This window comes from Scyliorhinus canicula, chromosome 13 (genome assembly GCF_902713615.1).
Source record: "Scyliorhinus canicula chromosome 13, sScyCan1.1, whole genome shotgun sequence".
Taxonomy (NCBI): domain Eukaryota; kingdom Metazoa; phylum Chordata; class Chondrichthyes; order Carcharhiniformes; family Scyliorhinidae; genus Scyliorhinus; species Scyliorhinus canicula.
In genome coordinates this window covers 106027764-106043263 of record NC_052158.1, presented here as the reverse complement: position 1 = coordinate 106043263, position 15500 = coordinate 106027764, and the positions used below count along the sequence as shown (strand labels likewise).

The following is a 15500-nucleotide window of genomic DNA, read 5'->3' as shown; positions in this document are numbered from 1 at the left end:
AGAAGATTACTTAATTTACCTGAAATAATAAGCTCCTTTTTAAGCATCCAGATTAAAGCGGTTAAGCTTGAGAAAAGCATGCCGATTATATGGCTGCTTCAAAACTACTGTCCAACGTCATCTGTTAAAAGCTGCAATTAGAAACTCATCATAATCAACAAAACGTCTTTCAGAAAACCGGGTCAAAGCATTTCACAGAAGAGAGTGATTTAAAAAATAGATTCCAACTGAAAAATTATATCATGAGCTGTGACCAAATGTTTGGTCAAGGGTGGGATTTTAAAGAGGCCCTTTAACGGAAGAGAGAGTTGAGAGGCAGACAGAATGACAGTGTGGAGCTTAGGTATGGAACACAGGGCCAATTGTGAGTTAACAAGGAGGGATGGTGAATAAAAACCTGGCAAACGGGGTTCATGGGGGGGACAGGATATGCAAATAAGGCATTGAAGTGACAGGGAAGAAAAGGGTCATAAAGGTGTTAATGTACAGATCAGGCATTTAAAAACTTAAGTATGGGAAACCTGAAAGCAATATATGCCAGTGAGGACAGGGTGATGGATAAGTGGGAAGGTTCAGGAAAGGATCCAGAAATTCTGGATAAGCTGAACATTACAGAGGATGGAGGGCAATTGCTTGGGAGACATTGGGATAAATGAGCCTGGAGATAACTTGTCCTCTTTTAATGCTGGGGTGTTAACATTGTTCCCATAGCTACAGATCTTTTCTGGTATTCAAAAGAAAAAGAGCAAACATGAATTACAAGGAGGAAAACTGAATAATTGAAAAATTCTTAGGATTTGGATTGTTCCAATTAAGGTACAGCTTTCCTAGTTTCCCCAATTCAAAAGTGGTACCAATAAACTGCATGAACAAAAAAATGCTTAATTAATGTCATTGGTTGACTGAACATTGTATGAAATTCGTCACCTCCTTGGCCTCTACTAATGTGCTGCTGGCAACCAAAGTTTAAGCTGCAAAATACAGCAGTTATGTTTTAAATCTCTTTGTTCTCATGTTTGTACTCAGCTTGCACATAAAGGAATGCACTGAAGAACTTCTTTTCAAGGTCTTCCCAAAAACATAATAATATTTGATCATTTCTAGAGTCATTTTACTTGAGCTTTTTTAAGCTACCTTGAAGTTAAAATCAGCAGTATCTAAACTTGTATCGGTGAATTGTTTAAGGCATTACTATATTAGTTATATTTTTGACACCCATCCAAGAATATTTTCATATGTAAGAGTGTGACAAAAATGCTAAGGATACAAAGGGAAAATATAAGGAACTGTAGGTACTTAAAAAAAAAAATCTTTACAATTAAGGGGCAATTTAACATAGCCAATCCACCTACCCTGCACCGCTTTGGTTTGTGGGGGTGAGACCCGCGCAGACACAGGGAGAATTTGCAAACTCCATACGGACAGTGACCCGGGGCCAGGATCGAACCCGATCCTCAGCTCTGTGAGGCAGCAATGCTAACAAGGTACTGTAGATAATGCAAGTGATCTCGGAATTAACATTCTACACTGTCACATTCATTATTTTGCCATTTAACAGCTCAAAGATCTATCTACTCGACCAACTTAGTAGTATCATTGTTACTATCAATAATTATTTAAATTTAAATTTGTAAAAACTTTTTTAAAATTCATTTATGAGATGTGGACATCGCAGTCTGGGCCAGCATTGATTGCACATCACGAATTGCCCTCGAGAAATTGGTGATGCTGTCTTCTTGAACCACTCCAGTCTATGTGGTGTAAGTACACCCACAGTGCTGTTAGTTAAGGATATCCATGATTTTGACCCAGTTACAGTGAAGGAACAGCAATATAGCTTCAAGTCAGGATGCGGGATGGTGTGGAGGGGAACTTCCAGGTAGTGGTGTTCCCACATATCTGCTGCCCTTGTATCTCTAGGTGGTAACCAGGGGTCTGTCGGGAAGGTAAGTTTCCCGCTTTAAAAACTTACCTTTCAGGAGAAGCGGCCTTTGTTATTTAACTAATTGTTTCAGAGCAGCAGGAAACCGGATGTCGGCCGTGGGGATTTCTGGGAAGATGTGTAGTACCTGTACGTTGGGCGGTTACTAAGCCCTACACTTGTAGTGTCCCCCACCCTTCCACCTCCTCTAACCTAAGGGGTTAAGTGAATACAAGGTAAGCTCTTCCTTTCTTTTTCTTGTTGTATCTAGAGGGGATGGCAGGGAAGGCAGTGAAATGTTCCTCCTGCAGAATGTTTGAGGTGAGGGATGCCGACAGTGTCCCTGTTGATTTCACCTGCGGGAAGTGCACCCATCTCCAGCTCCTCAGAAACCATGTTAGGGAACTGGAGCTGGAGTTGGATGAACTTCAGATCATTTGGGAGGCAGAGGTGGTTATAGATAGAAGCTTCAGGGATGTAGTTACTCTGAAGAATGAAGATAGATGGGCGGCCGTGAGAGGGGCTGGGAGGAAGCAGACAGTACAGGGATTCCCTGTGGTCGTTCCCCTTAGTAACAAGTATATCACTTTGGATACTATTGGGGGGGGGGGGGGGAAGAGATGACTTACCAGGGGTAAGCCATGGGGTACAGGTCTCTGGCACAGAGTCTGTCCCTATTGCTCAGAAGGTAGGGGGGGAGAGGAGTAGAGCATTAGTCATTGGGGACTCCATAGTCAGGGGGATAGACAGGAGATTCTGTAGCAACGAGAGAGACTCGCAGTTGGTGTGTGGCCTCGCAGGTGCCAGGGTCCGTGATGTCTCGGATCGTGTTTTCGGAATCCTTAAGGGGGAGGGGGAGCAGCCCCAAGTCGTGGTCCACATAGGCACCAGCGACATGGTAGGAAAAGGGATGGGGATGTAAGGCAGGAACTCAGGGAGCTAGGGTGGAAACCTAGAGCTAGAACAAATAGAGTTATTATCTCTGGGTTGTTACCCGTGCCACGTGCTAGCGAGACGAGGAATAGGGAGAGAGAGCAGTTGAACACGTGGCTACAGGGATGGTGCAGGAGGGAGGATTTCAGATACCTGGATAATTGGGGCTCATTCTGGGGTAGGTGGGACCTCTACAAACGGGATGGTCTACACCTGGACCAGAGGGGTACCAATATCCTGGGGGGGGGGAATTTGCTAATGCTCTTCAGGAGGGTTTAAACTAATTCAGCAGGGGGTTGGGAGTCTGAATTGTAGCTCCAGTATACAGGAGGTTGAGAGTAGTGAAGTCATGAGTCAGGTTTCAAGGTTGCAGGAGTGTACCGGCAGGCAGGAAGGTGGTTTAAAGTGTGTCTACTTCAATGCCAGGAGCATCCGGAATAAGGTGGGTGAATTTGCAGCATGGGTTGATACCTGGGACTTCGATGTTGTGGCCATTTCGGAGACATGGCTAGAGCAGGGACAGGAATGGTTGTTGCAGGTTGCGGGGTTTAGATATTTCAGTAAGCTCAGGGAAGGTGGTAAAAGAGGGGGAGGAGTGGCATTGTTAGTCAAGGACAGTATTATGGTGGCAGAAAGGACATTTAATGAGGACTCGTCTACTGAGGTACTATGGACTGAGGTTAGAAACAGGAAAGGAGAGGTCACCCTGTTGGGAGTTTTCTATAGGCCTCCAGAAAGTTCCAGAGATGTAGAGGAAAGGATTGCAAAGATGATTCTGGATAAGAGGGTAAGTAACAGGGTAGTTGTTATGGGGGACTTTAACTTTCCAAATATTGACTGGAAACGCTATAGATCGAGTACTTTATATGGGTCCGTTTTTGTCCAATGTGTGCAGGAGGATTTCCTGAAACAGTATGTAGATAGGCCAATAAGAGGAAAGGACACATTGGATTTGATACTGGGTAATGAACCAGGACAGATTCTAGATTTGGAGGTAGGAGAGCACTTTGGTGATAGTGACCACAATTCAGTACTTTAGCAATGGAAAAGGATAGGTATATACTGCAGGGAAAGAGTTATAACTGGGGGAAAGGCAATTATGATGTGATGAGGCAAGACTTAGGATGCACAGGATGGGGAAGGAAACTGCAGGGGATGGGCACAATTGAAATGTGGAGCTCGTTCAAGGAACAGCTACTGCGTGTCCTTGATAAGTATGTACCTGTCAGGCAGGGAGGAAATGGTCGAGCGAGGGAACCATGGTTTACTAAAGTAGTTGAATTACTTGTCAAGAGGAAGAAGGAGGCTTATGTAAAGATGAGACGTGAAGGTTCAGTTAGGGCGCTCGAGAGTTACAAGTTAGCTAGGAAGGACCTAAAGAGAGAGCTAAGAAGAGCCAGGAGGGGACATGAGAAGTCTTTGGCAGGTAGGATCAAGGATAACCCTAAAGCTTTCTAGAGGTATGTCAGGAATAGGGTAAGAGTAGGGCCAGTCAAGGACAGTAGTGGGAAGTTGTACGTGGAGTCCGAGGAGATAGGAGAGGTGCTAAATGAATATTTTTCATCAGTATTCATGCAGGAAAAAGACAATGTTGTCGAGGAGAATACTGAGATACTGGCTCCTAGATTAGACGGGCTTGAGGTTCATAAGGAGGAGGTGTTAGCAATTCTGGAAAGTGTGAAAATAGATAAGTCCCCTGGGCCGGATGGGATTTATCCTAGGATTCTCTGGGAAGCTAGGGAGGAGATTGCTGAGCCTTTGGCTTTGATCTTTATGTCATCATTGTCTACAGGAATAGTGCCAGAAGATTGGAGGATAGCAAATGTTGTCCCCTTGTTCAAGAAGGGGAGCAGAGACAACCCCGGTAACGATAGACAGGTGAGCCTTACTTCTGTTGTGGGCAAAGTCTTGGAAAGGTTTATAAGAGATAGGATTTATAATCATCTAGAAAGGAATAATTTGATTAGGGACAGTTAACACGGTTTTGTGAAGGGTAGGTCGTGCCTCACAAACCTTATTAAGTTCTTTGAGAAGGTGACTAAACAGGTGGACGAGGGTAAAGCAGTTGATGTGGTATATATGGATTTCAGTAAAGCGTTTGATAAGGTTCCCCATGGTAGGCTATTGCAGAAAATACGGAGGCATTGGATTCAGGGTGATTTAGCAGTTTGGATCAGAAATTGGCTCGCTGTAAGAAGACAGAGGGTGGTGGTTGATGGCAAATGTTCAGCCGGGAGTTCAGTTACTAGTGGAGCACCACAAGGATCTGTTTTGGGGCCACTGCTGTTTGTTATTTTTATAAATCACCTGGAGGAGGGCGTAGAAGGATGGGTGAATAAATTTGCAGATGACACTAAAGTCGGTGGAGTTGTGGACAGTGCAGAAGGATGTTGCAGGTTACAGAGGGACATAGATAAGCTGCAGAGCTGGGCTGAAAGGTGGCAAAGGGACTTTAATACAGAAAAGTGTGAGGTGATTCAATTTGGAATGAGTAACAGGAAGACAGAGTACTGGGCTAATGTTAAGATTCTGGGTAGTGTGGATGAGCAGAGAGATCTCGATGCCCATGTACATAGATCCCTGAAAGTTGCCACCCAGGTTGATCGGGTTGTTAAGAAGGCGTGTGGTGTATTAGCTTTTATTGGGAGAGGGATTGAGTTTCGGAGCCATGAGGTCATGTTGCAGCTGTACAAAACTCTGGTCCGGCCGCATTTGGAGTATTGCGTGCAGTTCTGGTCGCCACATTATAGGAAGGATGTGGAAGCATTGGAAAGGGTGCAGAGGTGATTTACCAGGATGTTGCCTGGTATGGAGTGAAGATCTTATGAGGGAAGGCTGAGGGATTTGAGGCTGTTTTCGTTAGAGAGAAGAAGGTTAAGAGATGACTTAATTGAGGCATACAAGATGATCAGTGGATTAGATCGGATGGACAGTGAGAGCCCTTTTCCTCGGATGGTGATGGCTAGCACAAGCGGACATAGCTTTAAATTGAGGGGAGATAGATATAGGACAGATGTCAGAGGTAGGTTCTTTACTCAGAGAGTAGTAAGGGCGTGGAATGCCCTGCCTGCAACAGTAGTGGACTCGCCAACATTAAGGGCATTTAAATGGTCATTGGATAAACATATGGATGATAAGGGAATAGTGCAGATGGACTTTAGAGTGGTTTCACAGGTTGGCGCAACATCGAGGGCCGAAGGGCCTGTACTGTGCTGTAATGGTCTATGTAACGGTCGTGGGTTTAGAAGCTGCTGCCAAAAGAGTCCTGGTGATTTTCTGCACTACATCTTGTATATGGTACATACTGCTGCCATTGAGAGTACATGGTGGAGGGAGTGAATGTTTAGGGAGTGAAAGTTTATCGAAGGGATGCCAATCAAGCAGCTGCTTTGTTCTGGATGGTGTTGAGCTTCTTGAGTGTTGTTGAAGCTGCGCTTATCCAGGAAAATGGAAAGGATTCCTATACACTCCTGATTTGTGCCTTGTAGCTGGTGGACAGGCTTTGGGAAGCCAGGAGGTGAGCTACTCATTGGAGAATTCCTCGCCTCTATCTTCCCTTGTAGCCACAGTATTTATGTGGCTAATCCAGTTGTTTCTGGTCAATGGCAACTGCCAGCATGTTGACAGTGGGGGATTCAGTGACGGCAATGCCATTGAATGGCAAGGGGTGATGGTTAGATTCTCTCTTGTCAGAGTTGGTTATTGCCTGGCATTTGCCACTTGTCAGCCCAAGCCTGGATACTGTACAGGTCTTGCTGCATTTGGACATGGGGGTTACCTGATTAAAAACTTAGAATTTCTCTTGTATGTAAGCCGCGGAGGAAAACATTTGCATCAAGAGGCCTATTATCTCCTTACATTTATCTCTTTATTTTAAGCCTTCAGCAGCTCTCTCAAATTACCATTCTTCACGAGTGAGAGCTGTTTAATCACAGGGAGAATCACTGCCATCTCCTTGTTTGGTAACAGGAGGGGCACATTTTCTGCAGCAGCTCAGTAGCAGTCATGAATGAGTACCCTGGTTGATGTTGCTCCGCCTTAACACAGGAGCACTATTACTGACATCACTTCACTCAGTATGAAGTGTGATTTGAGTGTGGGACTATCCTTCAGCGTATGATTTATCTATAACCTCACAACCAAGAGAGGAACGAATAGATATTTTCAACCCAAAGTTCAACTACGGCCGCAATTCTGGCCATTCTTGCTGTTAGTTGCTTCGGTACGAGAGCAGTTCTGGTTATGCCTCTCTTGCCTTCACATATTATCACAGTTAAAATGACACCTGGCGATTACATGAACACTTTTTTTTATTATGTAATGATTAATGCAGTAGAGAGTCTGATCATTTTCTCCACGCACAAGAAATATCGGGATACGACAATTGTAAACATTTTTAAAAAATTCTTCCATGGAACTTCACCGTGTCAGACACCTTTCAACGTCTGCCAGCTGGCATTCCTCCCTGCGATAACAGCACTCTACTACTAATCAACATTTTACCTCTCAAGGAAGATTCAACCCAGGAAGAGCGCAAAACAGGCAGGGTTGGAACAGCCTCCCATTTAAATCCTCCAATTTCCCTTTCATTGGCTTTGACAGTGAAGAGAATCAAAACTGCTGTATAATAGGCACCTGATACGCTTACATTGGATTTTGAATGGTGCAAGAGAAAAAGTGACAAGATTTGTGTGTGTTGTACTGTAGTTTTTAAACAAAGAATGATTGTACTGACCTCAAGTCTGAAATTTAGCTCAAATAGTTACTGCCTTTGTTGCATCTTGGAAAGCAGTCCATCTTTGTCGGAATCTGGCAAAGCTGCAGTTCAAGGAGATAACATGAAGCATGACTGGAAATCAATTCAGCTGAAGCAATATTCAGGAATGAGTTCCAGTTGGACTCCAGACTTGTATCTGTCATCACAGATACAAATACAGTTCTTTCAAAATAGTTGGTGCTTACAAACATGAGTAAGGAATGCGATAACCCTCATGAAGACCACAGGGGATTGCTGATTGATCTCCCGGTGGGTTTTATAGAATACAAGTTGCCGAGGTGAGCAGGCGGAGGAGGCCCGCTTAGCCAGGGCTCGTTAGCAGGACCATTAAATGTAGCTCCCAGACCGGGACTGGCATTTCCCGACAGTCCTGGAGTAGCATGGACTGTTGGGTGGGAACTGCCGGTATGGAGTCTTGCATGTATGCAAGCAAAAACACATTAAATGATTTACTGAAATCCTGCAATTGAAAATAAATTTCCTTTAAGGATATGTGCTTGCATTGTTATTATAAAAGCAAACCCCAAGCATAACAACGGCTTTCAGTATTTTTCCCTTTCTTCAGGAGAACTGTTAAATTTGGAAACTTTCAAACTGAGTCCAGTATTTAATAGAAATAGAAAATGCTGGAAATACTCTGCAGGTCTGGCAGATCCTGTGGAGAGAGAACAGAGGTAACATTTCAGCGTGATGATCGTTTATCAGACTGGGGAAGCTTCAAGTGGGTGTAAAGCAAGTAAAAAGTGGAAGGGTAGGAAAAACAAAGTGAGAATGTCTGGGATAGAGTGCAGGCAGGAGGGATTAACAGACATAAAGCTCTATTGTGCAAGTTCAAAGAGAGTGGGAATAGAACAAGCAAAGAAACAAAAGCTGCATCTCGAGGGACTATAAATGGCAGAATCTTGAACTTGTCCTCCCAGATCAAAATAACACAGAGGGAAATCAAAACCTGCAACAGGGGAAGAGAAATTGAGGTAGGTGTTGCAATGTGCAATTGATGAATTCAATGTCGTGTTCAATGGTTGGAAAGTGCTGATCAGAAAGATGACATGCTGCTCCTCGAATTTAAGTCCAACTTCATTGAAACACCACAGGAGGCAGAGGACTGAGACGTCAACATGTAAACAAGTTGGAGAACTTAAAATATCAAGCAATAAGAATCACACGATCACACTTGTAGGCTCAATGGAGTCTTCTGCAAAGTGGTCACTAAGTTTGAGTTTGGTCTATCCAATGTAGAGAAGACATCTTCCACCAGCAACATCCTTGGGGTAACCATTGACCAGCAACTTAATTGGCCCAGCGATATAAATACTGAGGCTACAAGAGCAGCTCAGAGGCTGGAGATTTTGTGACAAATAACTCACCTCTCGACTCCCTAAAGCCTGCCCACCACATACAAGGCACAGTCAAGAGTGTGATGGAATACTCTGCACTTGCCTGGATGAGTGAAGCTCCTACAACACTAAGCAGCTTCACAACATCCAGGACAAAGCAGACCGCTTGATTGGCACCCTATCACAACCTTAAACATTCATTCCCTTCACCATCAATGTACAGTGCATTCTACATACAGATGTACTGCAGCAACTAGTCAAGACTCCTGCAGGAGCACATTTCAAAACGTGACCACTACCATCTAGAAGGACACCAATTGTCTCCAAACCTCACACCATACTGACTTTGAATCAAATCTCTGTTCCTTCACTGTCATTGGGTCAAAATCCTGGAAGTCCCTTCCGAACAGCACTGTTGGTCTATGTGCGCCACATGCATTGCAGTGAATCAAGAAGCTGGATCACCACCAGCTTCTCAAGAGCAACTAGGGATGGGCAACAAATTATGGGCCAACCAGGAATGTCCACATGCAGTGAAAAAGTAAATAAAGAATATTAACCCCCTCTGCAAACACTTCCCAAAGCCAATTGCCTGGATCAGGCCCTCCCAAGTAGCAGAGAGGCTGAAGAACAATCTGCAGGCTGTGACTTGTGGAAAGCTTATGTTTATGACTCAGATAAAGAGACAGATAGCGCGATCGCACAGCTCACAGGTCGCAACGCCTCGCGAGATGTAACTTGATCCCGCGAGACGTTGTGATGTGCATCCCACCCATTGTGGACAGGATAACTTTTTGGCAAATCTGCACATTAAAGCGAGACAGCTAGTCTCAAGTTAAGATGCAGTTTGAGGTACCTGAGGTGTTGGGATCTATCCCGTTCAGTACTGGCCTCCACAAACAGGGACCAGACAGAAATACACTTGTGGGGGTTTTCTGGGGGATTGGAGGCCCCCAAGTGCATACCCTTTGGGCAGGGTGATACCCTGGCACTGCTGGTGCCACCCAGGCACCCTGGCTGTGCTGGTGCCACGCACAGGTGTTTTGGGGGCGTAGGGACCCTGCCATTGTACACTGGGGCTGGGGGAGGGGGGAATATTGCTTTATGAGCTCCAGAGATTGGGACGCCACCGATCTCTCGTTACACTGCGAAATTCCAGCGAGCGGAGCTCCTCAGTGCACAAAACGGGGCTATATGCGGCCTCAGCCATGCTCAGCCATCTAACCCGGATGCCGTTTAATAGCGTGTTTCTCGCCGCTGCGAGCATCGGGAAACACGGTTAAACGCGCTGGCTATGGGACTTTGTTCCCATTTAGTTAAATCCAACCTAGAGAGAGTAATGTATCCAAGTTTGCTGACAATACAAAGCCAGGAGGAAGGTTGAGCTGTGAGGAAAGTCGAGAAATACAGACAGGTTAAGTGAGTATGCAACCAGATTGCAGATATAGAATAATGTGGGGGAATGGGAACTTATTCACTTTGGTAGTAAGAGGAGAAAAATAGAATGTATTTTCAAAGGTGTGAGACTTGCCAATGTTGATGTTCAAAGAAACATGGATGTGCTTGTACAAGGAACACAAAGTTAGTGTGCAGGTACAGCAAGCAATGAGGAAGCCAAATAGCATGTTGGCCTTTATTATGAAGAGTCTGCCAGATAGGAATTATAGGAGACTTGCTGCAATTGTACAGTTGATGGGATCACAGCTGGAATACTGTGAAGGAGATACTTTTATTTGAGGCAGCACACTGGAGATTAACCAAATTGGTCTCTAGAATGAGGGGGCTGTCCTATGATGATGAGCTTGTCCTATGATGATTGGCTAAGTAAAAGCAGAATGAAATCTCACTGAAACATACAAGATTCTTCAGGGGCTCAAGGGGGTAGATGCTGAGAGTTTGTTTCCACTGGAATCTAAACCAAGGGGCTCAGGGTAAGGGGGGCAAACATTTAGAACGAAGGTGAGGAAAAATTACTTGACAACAAGGGTTGTGAATCTTTGGAATTCTCTACCCCGAAGAGCTATGGGTGCACCATGAATGAATATATTTATGGCTGGGATACAGATCTTTGCTCTCAAGGAATCAAGGGATAAGGAAAGTAGGTGGCAAAGTGGAACTGAAGCGCAAGATCAGCCGTGATCTTATCAAACGACAGAGCAGGCTTGATGGGCCATATGCTCTACCCCTGCTCCTATTTCATTTGAACTTATCTCTGGCAGCATAGCTATTTCATTCTTCAGACATATTCCCTACTGTGTGCAGCCTTCTTTTTAAGAGAATCTGGTAGTCTTTATGTGGAATCAGTGAAGTCTGATTTTACCCACCCTCCCGCACACACCAGCCTTCCCCCCACCCCCCAAAACACACACACACACAACACCCCCCCCCCCCCAGCTCCTCGGTACAGGCAAGCAGCTGACAAAAAACATTAAACGCGTATCTGAGACGATGAACTGGCCACACAAATTTAGCACAGCCCTTCAACCATATATACACGTATATGCTGTGTGCTCCCGGACCATATTATGCCCGTTTTTGGGCATGATTTAATATTAGGCCAAAGAATTTTGTTGCACAGAAACAAGTCATTCACCACATCTGTGGTAGCTACCCACTTACTGCCGTCCCAGTACTTTCCCAATATCTTTTTTAAATACTTACATTAAGTATGCATTCATCTTCCTGTTAAAACCAGTTTGGATTCGTCTTGCACGAATAGTATTTTAGATTTCATCAGCAGGGGTTGAAAGTAAAAGGTAAAGAAGGAATGAAAACATTTGTACAGACAATAGATAAGCCACAGTGAGATGACTGTTCTATTTTAGGTACACACATTATCCAAAGAACAATCATGTCACTTAGACCATGCAATGCTGATTTACCCAAATAATGTGGTGTATAGGAAACTGTGACTATCTAGAGAGACTTAAGATACTGGAACATTTCCACTTGAGGACAGAAAACTAGGTGGAGACTTAACAGCAGTTTATTAACATTATGAAGTGTTTTAATCGGGTGAACAGGGCAAGACTATTCCTTCTGTTAGGAGAGCCGGTTTTAAATTAAAAATTGTAATTAAATGCATGATGGAGCAAAGAAACCTTTATGCAGAATTGGTGTTGCATGGAAAGGTGTAATTTAGATAATGATCCTAAAATAATCTCTTAATAATAATCTTTTGAAAGCAAAATCAGAAGGGAATACCGAGCTATGGGGAGAGAGAAAGGCAGCATGATGGGTTATGGAATGTTCCAACCACCTGCTAATGCAGACACAGTGAAGCAAATACCTTCCTCTGTGATATTACGAGATATGTTCTGCATAAATAAGTGTCCTGTTCCAGTATATTCTGAATTTCAAACTAATTTTAATATTTTAAAACTAACCACAAAAAGGCTGCAAGAACAAGGCCGCCGGAGCATTACCAGGCTTCTTTTATGGATTGAAACACTCCATACCCAGAGTGAACAAAAGGCATCATAAAGGCTGATGTTGATCGTTATTTCATGAGACTAATTCAAAATTGTAATTTTAAATTGAATGGGTCAATCAGATGCAAAGCCACTTGGATATGATCATACAAGGAACAAACAAAGTTAGCCTGCAGGTAAAGCAAGCAAACTCTCCAAGTGTGAAAGTCAACTCACCAGATGCATAACTGGCCTAACCAACCACCTTATTCGGAGGACTTTGGACTTGAAAAAGGTCACGTGACGCGACAACCTGAAACTATCTTGCAGAGAGTGCCACTAGAAAGCTATCAAATGAGATGCAAGTCTTCTAAGCAGCCAAGGTAATAAATAGCAATACCATAAAAGTGGGAGAAGGACCTATCCTAATCTGTTCCAGCATTCATCTCAGAACCAATCTCCTGGGTATTAGACTTCAAGAAGCCTTGCATCTTACTAAGAATCTTTTGTTTTTCAAGACTTTGACTTGAGCTAAAGTATCAACTCATCTCAGAAGCCACAGGCCTACCACAAAATAGACTGAGACAATCATAAATTATAATTGCATTGTTTTACCTTTATCTGTACCTAATCTTTGCACATTTGATAGTGTGTGTGTAAGAGTCAAGTCAAGATTTAATCCTCCAGGGTAAGTGTGTGTGATAATAAATAACTTCCTTTATTTTTAATCTCACAAAAGACCATTGTTGGAAATTATTTAAATTGGGACAATTACTCTGTGGGTCAGAAAACATGCGTCTTTTACATACAAACATGGTTATCTTAGACATAAAAATTAAACATAAATTTCCACTCTTCTAAGAAAGCGCAAGACAGGGACTGCCATTCACATCAAATAAGAGCAGAACAGGCGAAAAGTGGCTCCCGGCAGGGTCTTTGGTTTTGATTCTTTATACCCATTTCTTTCAGGGGATTGTAGCGTCCAAACTATGAGTTGACCTGGTGCAATCTTGCACAATGGAGGCATGTCAAAAATGTTGATGAAGAAGCACAGTGTGAAGAAAGTTCAGTAGGGTAGCCCGTCAAAATAACTTGGAGGAAAGATGGCTGCCACGGCCATTACATCAGACACATTGACAGTGGTGATAGCGCAGGAGCTGGAAAAATTCGGCAAATCGATGGATACGCAGTTTGAGCGGCAGGGCAAAGAGATAAAGCCACTGTTGAGGAGGGTTTGGGCCCAATTCATGAACAGCTGGTCAAGATTTCGAATTGGGTGAAAGGTTGAAGGGTGTGGAGATAGACTTGTCGTAGCATGAGGATCGTTTTTCCTCACTGGAAGCAGAGTTGCTGCTTGTGGCAGATAGCAACAAAGGCCTGAAGTTGAAAGTGGAGGGTCTTGAGAACAGGTGAAGGTGGTTGAACCTCAGTGGTGGGGCTGCCGGAGGGAGAGCCGGGCTCGTTGCCAACTGAGTATGTTTTGGAGATGTTTTCGTGGCTGATGGGAGTTGCAAAGTTGCACAGAGTTCTTTGGATGCTCAGGCAGAAGTTAAGGCCGAATGAGTTATCATCCACTTTCACAGCTATCAAAGCAAGGAGAGGGTTTTGGAGTGGGTGAAAAATATCCGGAACATTGACTGGGATGAGTACACAGTGCGGGCATGTTAGGACATTGGGACTGAGCTGGCAGCAATAAGGCGAAGGCAGTGTTTTTTAGTAAGGGCATGTGATGGTGTACACAGCGTGATTGCGGGTCACAGTGGACTCCAAAGATCACTTCTTTGACACATCAGAGATTGTAGGGCCTTCATCAGAGAGAAGCAGCTTGGGCCAGTTGAAGAGGACCATTTGGGACTCTAAGAAGGAGAGTGTTTGTGTGGTGTACTGATGCCTCTTTTTGTCATTTCGTTGTTCTGTTGGATGTTGGCGTGGTAAGAACAGAGAATTGTTAGATTTCTTGGAGGCGAGAGAAGCTTCTTGTTGGGGTTTGGACACATTGGTGGGGGGACTGGGTCAGGATGGTTGTTGTTTGAGAGGGGGACTTTGGATGCAGGCCAATTTGCTCGGGTAAGGAAGGGGATGACCTGTGAATAGGGGTGAATTGGGGTTAGAGGCTGTCAGTCATTGAGCCAGGTTGGGTGGGGCACAATGGGTCTAGTTGGTTGAATGTCTGTGTGTCATGTCTCTGGTGCTCCCTCTAGTGTCTATCTAGTCTACGTGTATTTACATGAACCCCTTGTGTATTTACAGTGATGCATATCACCACACTCTGGTTTCCTCCCACTGTCTAAAGATGGGCAATGATAGTAATCGACTATGTCCTGAATGATCTGATAGGTAAAAAGACTATTTTAATGTAAATCTGAAGCCCCAGTTTTAATACCCATTTTAAAATGAGGATTTCAGCACTCATAACCTCAGGTTATGATAAAACACATAGCTTCAACAGAGACTCAAAAAGCCTGACAAATGCATAAACTCATTGGAGATTAAAACAACATTTTTACTAAGCAAAGATGAAAAAGCTATTGTTCTAATAAACATATTTTCAAAGACAGTTTGACATTAAGACATGAGCTGTACCAGTAAACTGATCAAGGACGAAGCAGGCACCATAGCAACATGAAGGCACCATTGTTCATAATGTGGATAAAGCGAAGTCAGCAGAAAACCAGTAGAAACCAGTACTGATAATAGCACAGAATTGCATTCCATAACATACACAAATATTCAAGCATGAAACATTCAGAACTTATGTTGCACATTAAGGATTGACAGTAACCATCGAATCAAATGTATTTGATTCTACCCCAAACCAATTAGGACGACATAGAGGTGTAGATAGATGGCTCAAGACTGATAAGATTTCCCTTAAACACGATGGTCTGTACGGCCATCTTTATTCTGGGATCATCCTATACTTTGACCTCACTATTCGCTGTCTCTATTTTCATATTTTCACTTTCCCACTCTAACTCTTGAAGTAAATGCACGCTGTTTTGCCGTAAGCAAGAAACTATTTCTGTATTATTTTGAAAGTTAAATTGTGTACAAGTTACTTCTCTTTAAGTCCTTTTGCTAGCCGGACTTTATTGAGAATAGATTTAAGTTTCTCCTAATTG

General features: G+C 43.6%; 1 protein-coding gene across 6 annotated transcripts in view; it reads right to left on the bottom strand.

Moving 5' to 3' along the window:
• The window catches only part of LOC119975416 (inactive N-acetylated-alpha-linked acidic dipeptidase-like protein 2), a 1151524-nt gene that overhangs the window by 895131 nt on the left and 240893 nt on the right, over window positions 1-15500 (bottom strand). Inside the window, exons 1-2 of one of the 6 annotated variants that reach the window (XM_038815039.1) lie at window positions 7590-7608; window positions 20-131 (exon numbers count right to left, since the gene is read on the bottom strand). The exons of the other annotated variants lie outside the window; for them this stretch is intronic. Of the exons in view, the coding sequence (XP_038670967.1) occupies window positions 20-80 (61 nt within the window). The 5' untranslated portion in view covers window positions 81-131; window positions 7590-7608. Of the gene's footprint in view, window positions 1-19; window positions 132-7589; window positions 7609-15500 lie in introns of those variants that run through there. 6 annotated transcript variants of the gene reach the window in all.